The following is a 17,292-nucleotide window of genomic DNA, read 5'->3' as shown; positions in this document are numbered from 1 at the left end:
AGGGTCTCTGACAAAAGATGCTTTACCAGAACCCATAAATACTCACACTCATGAAAATACATGAGAAGACATGGAATAAACTTAGTTTGCTTGGCTTCCAAATAAACATATCTCTAGCTCCCTTCTCTCATTCCTGCAGCTAGAAGGGCGATAGCATCCACATCTCATATGCCTTTTATTAGCATCTTCTGATTTCAGCCAAATTCAACTCCAAACTTTCTGTGGATGGTGGGGGGGTGAAGCGACAGGGGAAGATTTGTAGCTGCATGTTTAAGAAAGAAGCTAAATTCATCACAATGACAGGGGAGAGTGTTGGCAGAGATTTGAGCTATTTATTCTTTTAGGAAAATCCTATAAAGAATGACATGAGGAAGCCTCTATCTGCAGTCTTGTTCATCACACTAGTGAGGAGTCCGATAACAGATGTATGCAGTAGCGTGATTTAGTGCCGGGAGCTGGCCCCTGATGTGTATTAATACAGCGGCAAAGCGGAACGAGCCCCTCTTCATCACTCATCTCTATAAAAGAGGTGGAATCCGAGATGGCCCGATGTTCGGCAGAGCAAGCCCATTTGTTCTGCTGACTGATGGAGCCAGCTCAGGCTGTGTCCTTCACCTCCATGGGGCACTCAGGTTGCAAAAAAGGAGATCACTGAAGCAGGACCTGGTCAACAAGTGAGACGAGAGCAGTTGGACTCAGCTAAGGAGCTATTTAAAGGTGAAGAAATCCAGCACTCTGTGTGCCTGCAGTGACAGGCCTGGGCCTGCGTTCTGATTCACCTGTGTTTCATCTTTTGCAGAAGTAAAACATCACAAACATAAAAAGCCTCTGTAGTGAGAAAATGAGGCTGCCATTATTCCTCAGGTACAGGGGAACCCCAGTATAAGACATTTATGTAGGGACGAGTAGATGCATGGCAAGGGAGAAAAATCTCTATCTCATCAATATCTAACAAGCATAAGAGTCTTCAGTTAATTCTACATTATGGCAGAGTAATCCTGTGTATTTCTTCAGGCATTAGTAATTCCACAGTCAGATCACCTTTGACAGAAGTACCATCAGACTTCAGAAGTTTCCAAGTTACATGCCCAGGTTGTGCTCCAGCTGCAAATGGGAGACTGCTGTAGGGTGTCAGCTAGGACACAGCCTCTGTTACCCAATCATAAAAAGTTTCTTTCCATAAGTCGGTATTGTAGCAAACCTGGCCCATAGCTATTAACTTGGCTGGGGATATTTCTAAACAGGGTGTAAGGAAGAGATCTTTACCATTTCTGACCCTTAAAAACCTTGCAGCACTTTTCTCTTGATGATCAGCACAAGCATCCTGTCTGGATTCCAGTAACTACACTCTCCTTACTTATTTTGTAATACATAATGTACTTTTCCTTCCCTCATCCCCCAAAAACAAAACAAAAAACCAAACCACCAAAAAAACCCCACCCAACCTTTCAAACCTCTGTGCTATTTTCCAGTGCTGAGTTCCACTCCAGATGCAGATTCAACTCTTCAAAAAGTGTTCACTACACAATTTGTGTAGTCAGGTTAAGTACAATTTACATAATATTTTGAAACATGTAGGCACAGAAACAGTAGCTCTCCCTACAGGAAGTGACCAACAATGCAGTACAGAATACACTCTGAACAATAAATAAATGGACAGTTAACAGGGGACAGTGAGACACTAGCCAAGAAAACGTAGCATCCCAGAACCAAAATTCTGTGGCTACAGATATATGATTTTACTATCCCTTTAACGACAGAAGTTTGAAAAGCCAGGGAAGAATATCCTAAATAAACAGTCAATAATGGATGACAATTGCTGAGCAACAGATTATTAATTTAATGAGTTTTTTCCTCTTCTTTTTTAATACAGAACCTTTCAGAGAGTCTGTAATCCAGATCTGTGGCCTGGAGAGCTAGCACAGCTTTCTTCCCTACTTCATTATTCTGCTGTCTATCCACCAGCCCAAGGAAGAAATCCAAGCTTCATTCCTCCTATTCATCATCAGTTCCTTTGACCTTCCCCACTGTTTTCACATCACCACTTTTCCCATCAGCTTACCCACCACTTTGTCACTGGATTACAACAATAGTTTTTTAATAAGCTAGTTGGAAGAACATGGGTCACTTGATAGCAGGCAAAATATTTCAAGAGCGGGTACAGTGAGAGGCCAGAAAGAAGTCTCCTAAACCCCTCTGTGTTCTGCAGATTGAAACTTTTTTCAGATTCCGATGAGTAATCAATCACTTTCCAGAAATATACCACATAAAATAAACCAGCATTTTAATCACTACATGCCCAGAGCAGGATGAAAAAAGAAAAAAGCGACTATTTTCATCCACAAGAGTAAGACAACTGCCAAGGAACAGGTGGTCTCACCCAGTGATGATACAAAATTACCAGATTTCCACTCCTGTGAAAGTGTCTAGAAACACCCTGAAAAAGGGCACCGGAGCCACCAGCTGATGTCAGCCCAACACTGAAAGAACACAACTGTGTATACTGGTCACCTCCTTATTACCATGTACTGCATAATTTAGGAATGGTGGAAATAAGACCTTATGAAGAAACAGATTATTACTCACTGTACACTGAAGCACTGTAAATTGTATTAACTTACCATAGCTGCATCATCAAAGATTTGTTTAGTAGGCAGCTTTTGATGCTATGCTAAAAAACACGATATTCTCTCTCACATATTGCCTTTCTCACACACGTTTCATTAGTTTCAAATCAAGGTAATGCTATTTTTGACTATTGTGACTCCGGCACTTTGCTCAAGAGGGACACAATTTTAGAAATGCTGGCACACAGATAAATCCAGGTTACCTGATGTTGGGCTGGACATGGAGGCTGCAGCTGGCTTTCGCTTCCTCTTGATGTCCCTTGAACATGGTGGTCCCAGGTGTACATTTGCTTGCCTATAGAGAAATTAAAACAAATTAAACTGTTCCAGTATCACCTTCCTGTAAGACTCTGGCCAATCACCCTCCAACTCCCATCTTCCCATCAGCTTCTTAACTAGTAGGCAGTACAAATCAAAAGCTTCTCAGGGAAGCTTTCCTCACATTCTTCATTAATACACCATTATGCTCCCATTTCTTTTAAGAACTGATGCACAAAAACTGCTCAGAAGAATAATTATTTCTTAACCTTTAAAGGATCTGGTTTTGTATTAACTTTAAAATAACTCTTTGCATAAGTAAAGATGTGATCAAGCAGAGATACAACACGTCCTACCATTACTTCTATAAAGCATAACAAATGTCTGCAAGATTGCTCTTTAAAGAAATTGCATGATATTCGCTTCCTTATTCAGAAATTAGTTTGCAACCTATTTAGTACTGTAGAGTCATCTTAGAATGTACCTATATTCCAAACATCCATACATATTGTTTCCACTACAGCAGTAAACTCAAAGTTAGGAATACAAAACTGCCTCGTGCATTTTAAAAATTATTATTTCCTTACGAAAGTGCTGTGAAAACAGCTGAATCTGGCTTATGGTAATACAGCCTTGCTGCACCTGTAAACTGTCTGACAGGCATGATCTGTCCTGGTCATACCAACTGTTAAGTCTGAAGCCTACTGATGACCATTTCAGTTTAACCATTTGCCAATTAAGAAGAAACCTGCATTACTGGGACTGATTTGAACTGAGCACTACTCAAAGTTCTAGACGTAGGAAGAAGAGAAGTTTAATTCAGAAAAGACAGTCTTGGCAGCAGACCAGAGAACTTTCTCAAATACAATCCATAATGAATACAAATGCATAATTTAGCAATGGCATTGGGTTAAAATCCCTGCTTTGTCTGAGATAACGGAGTTTCTTTGGTAAGTTCCTTGGTCACTTTCTGCACCAGATCTGACATGCAAAATGCAGAACTACAGTGCAAATAAAATCCATTAAAGATTGTGAGGTGCTTGCATGGTGTAAAGATTGGAACCATATAAATTTTGACGATTAAGTAATGAAAAGCTTCTGTGTCTTTAAAGCTTATTATTTTGATTAAAAAAAAACCTGAAAGTTTAACAAACACATTTATCAAGTACAGAAATCTTTTACAGATAACAAAAGGAAAAGTTCATGGCTTCATATTTCCATGTCAAAATCTATTAAAAAAACAAAAAGGCAGCATATTTGTAATATATACAGTTTTAGATGCAAAACCAAAGTGTGCTGTTGTGGCTATACAGAACAGTATAGGGAGCACAAAAAATTCCTATACCAGCTAAGACTATAAATTGTTTGAATGCTGCCGAGTCTATCTACTTACCTGTAACAAATGCGCAACCACAAAATAAGAAAGAAATATCTACCATTCTGTCTTCTCAACTAAAATTCAAAAGTTCTACAAGAAGTCTACAAGATCTGTCATCTAAATCTGACATTAAGGAATAGTTTCAAAAATTTTAAAATTGTGCTAAGTTTCACTGACAGCTAATTTTTCAAATCTGGGAACACATATTAGTATAATCAGACACAGAAGTCTCCTGAAATCATGAAGTAAAGGCTTTCAAAAATACTAGCACACCTATAGACTGCATATTCAAATCTTGTGTTTGTACACATAAGTGACTAACCTCTAAGTGACTTCACATATGCTAAAAACTGCTTTTGTACCTGACTGTCATAGTGGCTACATAGTATTTTACCACAGTTCTACCATGTATTCTGAAACATCTAGGCACACATAGCCCAAGGAAAAGATAGTCTCAATCAAGTGGAACTTCAGTTTTTTATTTTGCATCAGTGACACAGTATTAGATTACTAACTAGATGACTACATAATTATACATAATAATCCAACTCATTTTATTACGTAATAATAATAAGGTTCCCTTTTTAATTTTATGAACTTACAACAACATTAGCCAGCTGATCCTTGGTGGAGGATCACTATGGACTAGGGAAGAAGTATGCACTATCATTTCCAGGAGACTTTATGCAATTTTTCCCAGTTCACAAATGTTACAGGTAGATTTCGAATAAGAGCTCCTGGCTCTCAGCTCCATGTTCAAACCACATCTACCCTTACCTCACGATTACACAGGGTGTAAAAAAAAAAAGAAAAATGAAAGCAGAATATGAGAATCTCAGAATCTCTTCCTGTAGTGAAAGTAAAGGCAAATCATACTCCAGCTAGAGACTTACAGCAAGGACACTGCATCTAGCAGCCCTGCCTCTAACACACAAAGGCTCAGAGGTCATAAATTGTCTCTGTAACATGTATTTCATTCAGGTTTATCCCATATTGATCACCCACACTTCAGTTAGTAAATCAGGAACCTATTGATTACTCACTGGCTCTGACTGACCTGGTGGTAAAAGTGTCAGTTTCAAGTGGCTGGTGCACTTTACGGGCACTATAAATCTGCATACAGGGAATCTCCAGCTGGTAGGTACCTTGGGAGAGAGAGGAGCAGAAGAATGCACGCAGGGATGATAGTCCTCATTAAGACACAGACAGAAAGGGTGTCTGATGTATAATTTATGAAATATGCATTTTTTGGTAGATACCACACTTTTCAACCTTAATTTCTAATCACTAGCTCACATACAGGTGCTACATCAGTAAAAGAATAGAATTGGTGAATCCTAGTTCAGAACAGCAGGCTCCTAGAAAGACCACCACCAGGAAAGTCAGATCATGGGTATGCACAGCACACAACATTGCAGTGGACAGGCTGAACTATAAATTGTGAAAGTCTCACTGACAGGCTGCAACCATGAATTAGTTTTTCTGCCAAAGCTGAATTTTAACAACTCTTCTGAACAGTTTAAAAATGACTCCGATGTAGAATAGAAGTGGGCTGAGAGGAAACGCTGACAGAAAATGTACATTCTTGCATCGTCACAAGCCCCTCTGCGAAGAAGTCTGAGGCACAGAGCTTTGTAGGATGAAAGATCTGGGTCTAAACTGAGAAACTAGACTGGTACTTACTCTGTCCTTACTGGCTTTCAATCTCTTCTGCTAGGCTTCTATACTTTCTTCAGTGTTGCACAAACAGTAATGAGAAAATAATCGCCTGGTTACTTTTGGACTATTGCTGGTTGATCGTAAGAGAAAACCAAAGTCACAGTGCTCAGTCACAGCTGGATCTGCTAGGTGACCAGAGACTAATGTGAAAGCTTAGTTTACACTCTAGAGAGGACTGAAATTCTAACCTGGGAAAAGAAAAAGCAGAACACACCTGGAGAGACAAAGCAGGGTCCAAAGTGCAGCTACGCTGATGGCTGCAATATATCCAGCTCGCACTGCAGCCTCTCACTACCAGGAGTTAGTGAATGAAAAATTACATACATAGAGAAAAGATGGTTTTATATGACAAAAAGTCTATAGTGTCTTTCTGACAGTGATGATTTTTTTTTTTTTTTAATCACAAGCTAAAGGAATTATCCAGGAAATATGGATTTGTCTCTTGTTCTTAACATAGTACTTAAGGTACCTGATTCCGCATGCAGGTAACATCAGAGAAAAAGCGGGCTTTGCTACGCAGAAAGCTGAGATTCATTGCTGTCTCTAATGTGTCAGAAGTAAAGCTTCCTTTCTTTTCTTTTCCACATATTTATTCCATGACTTTATTTATATATATATATTTTTTTTAATGAGTTGTAATTGCATAAACAGGACACCTATCTCACTCCCGCAGTTTGAGGTGACCACATGCTGGACTACAGGGTCACAGGAGCTTGCCACTATTTTACATCTACCACAGGGTTTCCACAGAAAATTATGATTGGCAGTACAATCTGTGGGAGACAATACAGAGCACAAGCAGACACCAGCCCACAAAGAACCTGAACAGCATCAGGCCCCTGAAACCCTCGTTATCTGTGAAGAGAAGTCTATCTCGTGATGTCCACTCTCTCAAAATTCAGGGTAAAAAACACCTCAGTCTCACAACGGAGGTCTCTGAGAAGACTTTACAAAGCTAACTGTGACAGTCTGTGGCCTTCTTGGAGGCAGAAGGCACATCACACACTTGGGGGTGTATACCTCTCGCTGTAATCTCGTATCGTCCAGCTTCACTGTTGACAATCTTTATTCTAACCCTATCCTTGGAGGAAGCAAAGCACTTGGATTATGTAGTGAGAGGCAGCCATTAATCTACTGTCATACAAACAAGGGCTGCTATTATCCTCGTGTTAAAGTAAATGTTCAACAGAGACAGCCTTCTAACAAGGATACTGCTACTAAAACGCCACACAACCCAGCTGTTGCTGTTGTGATGCTATATTCCCAGCAAACACAGGCCAAATAAAAGGCTCTCCCTCTAAGCCCTGAAGTGTTACCTGAGGCTGTTGATGGTGGCTTCACAAAATTAATAGTAAAAGCAGAGTTCTTCCTCCTCTTTGACTATAGAGCCAGCTGGGCACCCAAGTCTGATCCGCACAAAACAGGTGTAAATCAATACAAGTTGTTCATCCAATATGCACGCAAAGCTCCCATGCATGCAAGTGGTTCTTGCTATCGTGTCACACTGCAGATATTTCCTGTGCATAGCAGTCTACTCTGCCCTGCAGAGCCTCATGGGAGAGCTTCTAGAGCGCATTTTCAAATTCCAAAATCACCAACACGTCAACTCACTTAAATCATCCAGATCTCATAGGTCTTCATGCAGTAGCAGCAGTGTGTTCCTCAAGTAAGCATTCCAACAATGTGGCAATTCCATTCCTAAAAGTCCGTGTGTGGCAAATGCAAGTGAACACATTTCCTTCTAGTTTTCCAGGTAAGCATTCCACGCAGAGATGATGTGATCCCATATATTGCATTCTCTATTTTCATACTGAGTCACATGATATCTGTGCCAGAAAGAGCCCCAATATTTGCTAGACCTGCTGACTACACAGATTTCATAATGGCAACATGCTTCATAGGAAAAAAAGGAATAGCAAGTAAACAAAATTCTGAAGCTAAGGGGAATTTATTTTTCACTCCAGAGAATTAGGATTCACCAAAGTGGGAGCATTAGACAATTGCGTGCGACAGTAGGTTGATAGCTGCTGTTCGTTGCATGCCTGTCAGAAGAATTCAGTTATATCCCCAACTGCAATATTAGCCAGGCTTTAGCAAAGGAAGACATGAAAGTGATCCAGCTAAATGGAAAAAGTTTTAAAAAAACTAGGGAGAAAGATCCCTAAAGCAGTTGACAGCAAACATTTTTACATAAAGACAATTCCAGGAAGATGAAGACGTGTGGATATGTTGTGTGGAATGAACCGGATACTGTCCTGGCCAAGTGGGACAGCATGAAATTGTGAACATCCGTTCACTCCTTCAGTTTCCTCAGGAAAGGCTTGACATTGTGGGCAATCCCTATACTTCCACATACTTGGGTAAGAGGCAGAAATGTCAGGATCTCTGCACAGATACAGAAGAGAAAGAGCAAGGTTTACTTTGATGAGCATATTTCCAGAGCCAGAACTAGAATTAGAGACATTCAAGGCTTTTCACTCTAACAGCACCACCAAATCCAGGGTATGGAGCAACTGGGAGCTTACTAGAAGATGATCACTCACCCCTTTAGATCTTTATCCCATGTTCCAGGCAAGATGAGAGACTTGCTTCTAAACCCAATTAAACTGTAGGTTTACAGTTAATATTAACTGAGAGTACATGCAAAGCTATTTTCTTCGATTCATCTGTACTGTTCAGAGGTCTCTCTAACATAATTCTTCAAATCTCCACCTTCAACATCTACTTGCCATCTGAGGTCTACTTTTCCTATGACCTCCAGTGGGAACATTTAATTGAGTTTTTCACCCATAACCCTATTTTCATGGCTAGGCAAACAATAGATGGCATTAAGGACAATTTATCTTCTACCTTCCTCTCTTATTCTACCTGCTATTCCAACTCAAATTGAAGGGAACATTGGCTCTAGGCCCTTCTGAAACTCTTACCCTGCCTCAAGGGAATAACATTCCACCAACCAACAACCTATAATATCTTCTCACTGATAGAGCCACTGAATAACCAAAATCTAATAAGATATTCCACTTGAGCCTGTACAGAATCCTCTTAAGTAGATGGAGTTCAAGAAGAAAATTCTGTTCAGACCACTCTTTTCTCCCAGAAAGGCAAATGGGCAGAGGTGAAAGAGGGGAAGGATCACTTGAGCTGTCCATGCAGGTCTCTGCTTGCTTGCTTTTAACAGCCTGCATCGTCAAGCCAAAACCTTAACAGACAAGACATGATTAGCAAACGCTTTGTGCTCTTAAAGGAGAGTAATTATAGGCATGTGAAAAAAGGAAGAGATCCCTGAGGTACTCTTCCTTGCATGCCTCCCGAGAGGCAGCAGGGCCATTAAAAATTCCATGATGAAGAGGAAAAACAGCCTGGGAACAGCCAGGAGGCAATACAGCAAATTAATACACCAGCCGTCCCTCGGGAGGACTGCAAGAAAGCAGGAACTCTCCTCGCTTCACAAAATAAAATTATACCACTAATGATAACAGTCACCACACACACAAAACTGCTTCTAATGATGGGTGTGAAATTCCCAGTGCTGTGCATACACTTTGAATGAAATCTCTTCTCATCACAGACATAAAGCAAGAAAGGTAATCTTGGTAGTGTACAATTTATACAGCCTTTCAAATAAGACTTCCCAAGGAACCGTCCACATAGAACCTCCTCAACACTGAAAAGTCTTCCTTGAACACCCCCAACTGTGCTCAGTATTCTGGCCTTCAGCTCTGCTTAAGCAAAGCAGTGGGTTGCCAGTCTTCCAGATGAACTGCACTTCCAGACAAACTGCACCAAAATCCACGACTGAGACAAAGAAAATATTTGCATAGGAGAGAAAAGACTTCACCTGGTAACTATACTCCACTGGACAAATTCGTGATAGCAGAAGCTAAACAGACAGAGGTAATTTTGCATGGCACAGTGGGTATCAGGTTGAAGAAATTGGATGTCCACAACATCAAGACAGTTTCTTCTCTAAATACATTTCATATCATTCTCAGGGGATTAGCTTCACACACACACACACCCCCCCCCCCCATTCTGACAAATTTCTGAGTTTCTCCAGCATGAGGTGCAAGCTGTTAGGAGCTTACTAAAGCACAAACTACTGGAATTGACTCCATCCATGGCAAAAGAGGAAGATGTTAGCTGGGACAATGGCTAAACAGCATTACAGGAATCATCTGAACCTCCTATAAGAAAATGGACTACTAATAGGCTTAGTTCTTGAAGCACCTGAAGAATAACTATTGTCAAGAAAACATTTCTGTGAAGAAACAATTTCCTTCTGTGCCCTTGGCAGCATCTTTACATAAAACAAGCACCTTGCACTGAAGAGTTCAATCCTTGCCACATACATTGGGACACATAACACATTCATTCTTTCCATATTTCTTTCTCTTACAGAGATTCTTGAGCACATTTCACACCAAAATAGGAACTCCTTTCTCAAACTACAGACACTTAAAAACACAGCCGCCTCTGGGATGGGACAACTTCTCTGCCAACATTCAGTAACAATTCATTGGGGATTATGTTTGTCAGGATACCAGTCACCTGTGCATTAGAGGAAGGAACCAAGCATATATTCATTGGTTAACTAGACCACATATTCAGCAAAACCAAGCAAACATGATCCCTCCAGGTTTAGAAATCCCTTGCCATAACCAGTAGCTTTGGAAAGGGCCTTCACTGAACATCATAAAGGTAGAGACTTTGCCCTGTTTGAATTTATCATCAGGATTTGTCTAGCTCTCCTTTCTGGAAGACAAACTTCTGTAGAACACTATGTAAAACCCTCAATGCACAAGAAAGGTTATCCTAGCTGTAAATGAAGAGACCAATCAATCTTCTTGCTTCATGGGCAAAAAACATCCCCAGACTGGGGCAAAAGCACAGAAAGGAGCCAATTTGCTGATGCACAATCTTCTGAATTCTTTTTGTTCTCATCCACTTGAATGTTTAAGAGCTGATTTCTTCCTCCCTCCCCCTTTCCAGCTTTAACATGCTGGCTACAGCAGCATGAGGTCATGGTGCGACATCACAAAATTCCCTGCAGAAGCCAGTGGGAGGAGAGGCTTTGCTGGGTCGGTGCCAAGCTTTCATTCAGACACATATAACCTCAGTACATTTTTCATGCTCTATTTGCTAATTAACAAGGGAAAGAAAACCATGAAGCTGAAAGTCCAGACGTTTCTTTCAGATTTGGTCCTTCATACAAGCACATAAGTAGAATTGTGTCCCAATCAAGGCTTTGTCTCCTTGCACGGGGAAAGAGCTCAAGGGCACCTTACCTTTAGATAGTCACCTCCAGCACAAGAACAGGAGTCACCTCCAAGGCCAACACTTGAATTTAATTTAGGATTAGTCAGCAGAAGGTGCCTGAATAGCATATTAACCCCAACTATGCAGACTCAAATATACCTCAACATTTGGCCAGACCAGATCTAAATTTCGGCTATAGCAATAGAGAGAGATATCAAGCCATTAGAGGTCACCTCAGGTGAGTTCTGAATCTGTTCAGAGGGTCTATTTTAGGCACCTGGGATACCAAAATGCCTCAGCATGTCACCCACACGAGCTTGTCAGCACTTTCCCTCTCATGTTGTTCTGATTTTAATAGTGGGCAACAATACTATGCCCATTTGTACCTATACAACAGACGTGCAGCAACTCACTGCACAATCCAGAACAGATCACATTTATTTCTAAAAGCACGGTATGTTCTGCCTGTCTGTCATACACTGTTTCATATACTCTAAGCACTTGAGACTCTCAAATAATCTGCATCAGTATGTTTTATAATAAGTTTGAACACAGGCATCCTAGGGAAAAGTGCATTAACTTCCAGGTCCATGAGTATTGTTCAGACCACATAACACTACTGAAGATAACCATGGGAGGGAAGTGAGACAACCCCAACAGAGCAGAGCAAGGGAGTTACCTGGCAGTGCAGTGTGCTGGTGAGCATCTTCGGTGGGAAGCATCAGCAAGCACATCCAGAGAGTACAGAGGAGATAACGGATTGAACTGGAAAGTCAAGAGATTTTATTTAAGCAAAGCGTTAAAAGAAGTAGTCTCCAGATACAGCTGCTCAGATCTATTCCCTATAGTTGTTCATATAGTATAAGGAGACCTTTCCAACACATCAAAGGGTGAGACTAGGTGAGAACTGACTCTCACTTCAGACAAAAGGCTAGCACAGGGTGCAACAGCAAATCTCATAATTGTCCTCTCACAACGGACAGCCTTATAAGCACACTCTTCTTTCAACTCGCATTATTACAAATGCTGGTTGACTAAGAGCATACTCAAAGAGCTCTACTGCTGCGTGCCATGTGCAAAAAGTCTGCCTCCCTTTCAGGAAGCCCCTTGTCTACCTTCACATTGTAGAGAGAAAAGTCACTGTTATGAATGGTGCAAACAAAGAACTTCCCACAGAGCAGTTCCAGTATTCCCTATGGTCGTATGTATCACTGAAGCAGACCTCTAGAAGACTCAGGCCCACCAGGTTCAGTTCACAATGAGCTCCCAATTCATTCCACAGCAAGTAAGCTGCTCCTCCCACTCCCAACCCACCTCACAAGCTTTCTTTGCAAACTGTTTAAAACAAATTTCTGAAACGCTGCATGGTCAGGCTAATCTTAGATCCTTTGTTAGACATACACTAGACAAATCTTAAAGGCATCAAACCTGTGCAAGACAGCTTGTTGTAGAAGATGCAACTCTTAAGATTTTTTTTTTTTTTTTTAAAGGTCAGGACAGAAATGGAATAATCTAGTCAATCAATGCATGGAGCAAACTTTGCTCAATATGCAAATAGAAGGTTTAGACTGGTAGTTTCTCTGGGGTACCTGCATTACACTTCCATTCAGCATCTCCTCTTTATTTATAATTCACACCACAAGCAGGAAATTCATTTGCATCTGCTTTGCAAAGTGCTACACCAATCTCCAGAACACTTTTCTTGTATTCCTAGGATTACTGATGCATTTTCAAATAAGGACAAATAATCCACAGCTGTAGCAGGACTCGTCATAAAAGCTATCTGCAACTCTAGAACTCAGTACTAAGCCTTTGCCTTCAACCTTTCTGAGAAAGAGGAGGCACTATGCACCACAAAGCTGCTGCTATCAGGGCACTCCTCCTTAAGCCGGACTGTCAGTTTACTGTCAGTGAAGTAACACTGTAGCTGCACAGTAGGGGAAAATCACCAGTAACCCTCTGTAGCTGATTCAAGTTCACCTAAGAAAAACAAAAGGAATTTATTTTGGTCATTTTAAAGCTTATGTAGTTATCATTGTTATCTTTAGCAATGTAAAAGTGGTATGTGAAATGTTCTCATTAACAGAAAATACAAAATTGCATAAAGGCCTGAAAATTATTTCTTGCCATATGTGTATTTTTAGTCACCTGAAGGGTAAACCAGATTTCAATCCTACTGCTTACCAACCAAAAACCAACTTGCAAAGGAATAGAAGGGAGTGTGTGTGGCTAGGAACACTGTTACAACACGACTGCTCAAATGGAAGATCCTTTTTGCTTTCTGCTATCAAGAACCCGAGCTCTTATATCTTAAGTAAAAAAGCCTCCTAACACTGAAGCTATGAAAGACTTACTGAAGAATATAAAAGTGCATACATGAGAGCTGCAGTTAAAAGAATGCCTGTTTCTCTTGCTTATCACTTCTTACATTTTCCTGTTACAGCTGCTATTTAACTACAACCAGTTCACCATTTTTTTCTCTTCTCTGTTGATGAGACTATCAGGTAGAAGCCTGAGCCAAACAAGACAAAACAAAGCATTTAAAAAGAGAAAAATGTTCCAATTCTTATGAAATTTTGAGAGGCCAAAGTTCCTCCTGCCAAGAGGCATTTTCCCTCCCACTCGCTGTCAGAGAAGGCGGCCTGCACTAACCTGAAACAGGGGGGATAAACAAAAGGAGATCCTGAGCTATTCCGTTTAAATAGACAATATAATGTCAGAGCCATGGGTTGTGTTCAAAGCCCAGAAGACACCAGTTACCAAAATGAGAAGGGACAGGCTGCCTTACCTCATGTGCACAGGCCACAGTGTGTGGGAAATCAGAAGCCGGCACTTTGTTCTTTCTAGAGAGAAGGAAACCAAGAAAATAAAAAACGTAGTGCAGAGTCAGCTTACCTGGTTGCGATCTCTCTTCCCCATGGATGGTAACCAAAAACTGGAAGGAGGCAGAGTCGGAAGGACAGGTGGGAGCAACGCCAAGGAAGGAGTGAAAATGGGGGCGGAGAGTGGGAAAGGAGGGTTGGGGGTAAGGAGAGAAGGGAAGAACAAAGATGGAGGGAGAAGGAGAAAGATTAAACATCAGCAGGACTCATATTAAGAACAACGAATTTCAGATCCAAGGAAGAATACTGGATACCCACAGCTGGTGAAGGCTGGACCCACTGCACTACAGTCAAGAGGTGCCACCCTTACCTATCCATTGCCCAACAAGAATAGCATTAGAGTGATGCCAAAGGATACACACCATGACTATTTCCAGTGCTGACTACAATTTAAACACACTAATTGGGGAAGGAGACAGAACACCAAAGAAAGAGAAAGCAATTTCGCAGCTGCCTTGTCAGCATCATTTCTGCAGTCTGGGTATGCGCCCATAGCGTGACTCCACACAGAAGCTTTTTAATAACTAACATATAGGGCTCAGTCGTCTTACACTATGCAGAAGATCTGCAGTTATTGCAATGGCACATGATAAGGGAGGGGGAAAGAAAAAGCTGACTGTAACCAAAAGGGCATTTGAGCAGCACCCACACACTGGGGCAGCCTTATAAACAAAAGGGGGAAGTCAGCAATTGCAAATAAGAAAACAGAGGAGCCACCAGTAGAGGACTGTCTCCCATTCCACAAGTCACTGCATGCTTAAGTTACCACCCAGCTCTTCATTTCCTTCAGTCCCAGGAGGGCAGAGGACCCTATAGTTCTTCCTCCCCTCCCAAAGTTCTACACAACAGCTGGTAAGGGCCTTACTCTTTCTGGCGCGGATCACTAACAACATGACCTAGCCTCTCGGTGCCCAGAGTGCTCATGGAGGTCTCCTGAAATACAAAGACAGGTAAAAGGTTGCAGATTCTCACACAGTGAGCAGACAATAGTTCGCTGCTGCCAGTAAGAACAGATCTTACTCCCCTGGGCCACATCCTTTCCTTCCCAGCCCACTCTCAGCTAAACATATTCACCCTCTCCTTCTGGCACCTCAACTGAGTCGATTTAACTAATTAGAATGGCAGAAAATAATTAGGTTTTATTTGCGGGGCTTGTTTTTTATTATTTTAGTGACAATATCTGCTTGCGCAGGGGCACACCAAGGACTGAACCTGTACAAAATATGCAGCACAAGGATGCACTTAAGAACAGGGGAAATGGGTGAGAAGTGCTTATTTCCAGGTCGCTGCGGTCAGCTGGGCCAGAAACAGGCTGAGAGACAGGACATCACACTGTCCCACCAACAATGGTGATTCACCAAGCACAGGTGAATGAAACAAGGAGTATGCACGAAGCTTTTGCCCTTTCTGAAAGCCGCATTTCAGCAGCAGGACCTCTAGCAGCTAAAGGTAGATCCTAGGAGAAAGGACTTGCTCTGGGAGCACATTTCTCCCTGTGAGACACTGCCCTGTGTAGGTGCTTGATGCTGGCATACGCGTACACACACAGCCTGAAGCACCAGCTGTTCATATCCGCATAGCAACTACCTCGAAGAAAGAAATACACTTTGCAGTAAGGGTCTGAAGATCAAGGTAAAAGGCTTTCACAGGTAAGATTCTTCACAGTTTGTGCCAGGTACTTAGGCAAAACACACTCAAAGTTTGGGGGGAGTTGTAGCAGCAGGGGTAAAAGATGAGCTATTTGTTACAGCAGGAAAATTATTAACTTAAAGTGCCGTAATGTTTAAATTTACGGTTTATTACTGTGTAAATTACAAGCCGTACTTTTGGTAATTAGCAGCTCGCTGGCGGGGAGCTCTGAAGGAAACTCATTATTTATGATTACAATTTAGAGAGAGATGGGGAAGGGGGAGCAGTGACCTCCGCTGCAAATGACAAAGATCCCTTTAAGGTGATGAAGATGAATTAAACAAGTAAATATTATCCTTCTCATTTGGATCATTAGAGGTGCTGCCAACAGGCCCAGCCACTTGCAGGTGGCCTGAGGAACCCTACCCAAAGCCAGTCTCTTGCCAGCTGAGGATTCATATTTTAAACACCGGTTACAACTAAGCAAGGTGAGTGGAAGACAGAAGGGGCAAACAAGGATCTTGCAAGTGTGACTGAACAGAAGGAAGAAGTCGCACTCCTCTAGAATCCAGGCCCCTCTAACACACCTTGTTAACAGACTCTCTAAAGCCAGTCGGCTCAGAATATATGCCAATATTTTCAAAAGCACAGAGCACATCCCCATAAAAGTAAAGCCAAACACAGCCAACACCTTCCTTCTCAGAAATACCTTTTACAAGAGACAGCAGCACTCAACACTCCAAGCTCCAGACCTGACCAGGTGTACCCCTCCCTCTTTCAGACAGGCATCTGCAAAGTGTTGCTTATTCCTTTAGAAACAGGACTAATATTTTGTTCGTTGTTTGCCCTACATATAATAAACCTAGTCAATGGGTCTGGGTAACTCTGTCTGCATTATTGCATATACCCTTTTATTCTTCTGTCTCCCCACTAAAAATGCAACTGCTAAAACCACCTTCCTTTGCTGCCATTCATATCCGTCTGCTTCCCCATCTAAAATTTGGCCTTGCTTAACCTTTGAGTCACCTCTCTGCCCTTGTAGTCTCAGATTATGAGCATGCACAAGTCTCATGCCATCACCATTTTCCCCTACATTCTGTCTAAATCTTCTTGATATTTACATTCCCTGTCATTCATCTTCAGACCTCCTTTCATACTGCTTTTAGCACTGATCAACTGTCTTTGCCACTCCAAACCTGCCTTAAAATCCACTTAGTCACTCAATCAGCTTCTGACAGTCAAAGCAGTTAAACAAATCAAACAATACACAAAACAAAAAATGCACAGGGCCCTTTTCTGCAGAAAACAATTCACATGACATTTTGGAATAGTACTTCAGGACTGATCAGCAATGGAAATACAAAATTATTATCCTGCAAAAGGGAATACCTTGCCAACAAGCCTCCTCCGACCTTTTCGGAGACAACGGGCAGCAGCTCCTGGAAGGCGATTCAGGCGAGCATGAAATCCTGAAAACCAAACCCAGAAAAACTGAGCAACGAATACAGAAGATTCTTCCTGACAAAATCACCAGGAAAAA

General features: G+C 41.5%; 1 protein-coding gene across 10 annotated transcripts in view; it reads right to left on the bottom strand.

Moving 5' to 3' along the window:
- The window catches only part of GPATCH2L (G-patch domain containing 2 like), a 56,104-nt gene that overhangs the window by 26,871 nt on the left and 11,941 nt on the right, over positions 1–17,292 (bottom strand). For 5 of the 10 annotated variants that reach the window (XR_015702250.1, XM_087747358.1, XM_087747354.1 and 2 more), the window contains exons 5-9: positions 17,142–17,221; positions 14,989–15,056; positions 14,030–14,084; positions 11,921–12,006; positions 2,831–2,922 (exon numbers count right to left, since the gene is read on the bottom strand). Coding sequence is in view for 9 of the 10 variants with exons in the window: in XM_087747358.1 (XP_087603484.1) it covers positions 2,831–2,922; positions 11,921–12,006; positions 14,030–14,084; positions 14,989–15,056; positions 17,142–17,221 (381 nt within the window). In the remaining variant the exon portion in view is untranslated. Of the gene's footprint in view, positions 1–497; positions 664–2,830; positions 2,923–11,920; positions 12,007–14,029; positions 14,085–14,136; positions 14,177–14,988; positions 15,057–17,141; positions 17,222–17,292 lie in introns of those variants that run through there. The other 5 variants (XM_087747362.1, XM_087747361.1, XM_087747359.1 and 2 more) reach the window with 4 other exon arrangements.

The sequence above is a fragment of the Nipponia nippon genome, unplaced genomic scaffold (assembly GCF_047370975.1).
Source record: "Nipponia nippon isolate SJK-2023a ecotype South Korea unplaced genomic scaffold, ASM4737097v1 scaffold_11, whole genome shotgun sequence".
Lineage (NCBI taxonomy): Eukaryota > Metazoa > Chordata > Aves > Pelecaniformes > Threskiornithidae > Nipponia > Nipponia nippon.
The sequence above is the reverse complement of the archived record's forward strand: the minus strand, read 5'-3'. Positions and strand labels throughout refer to the sequence as shown.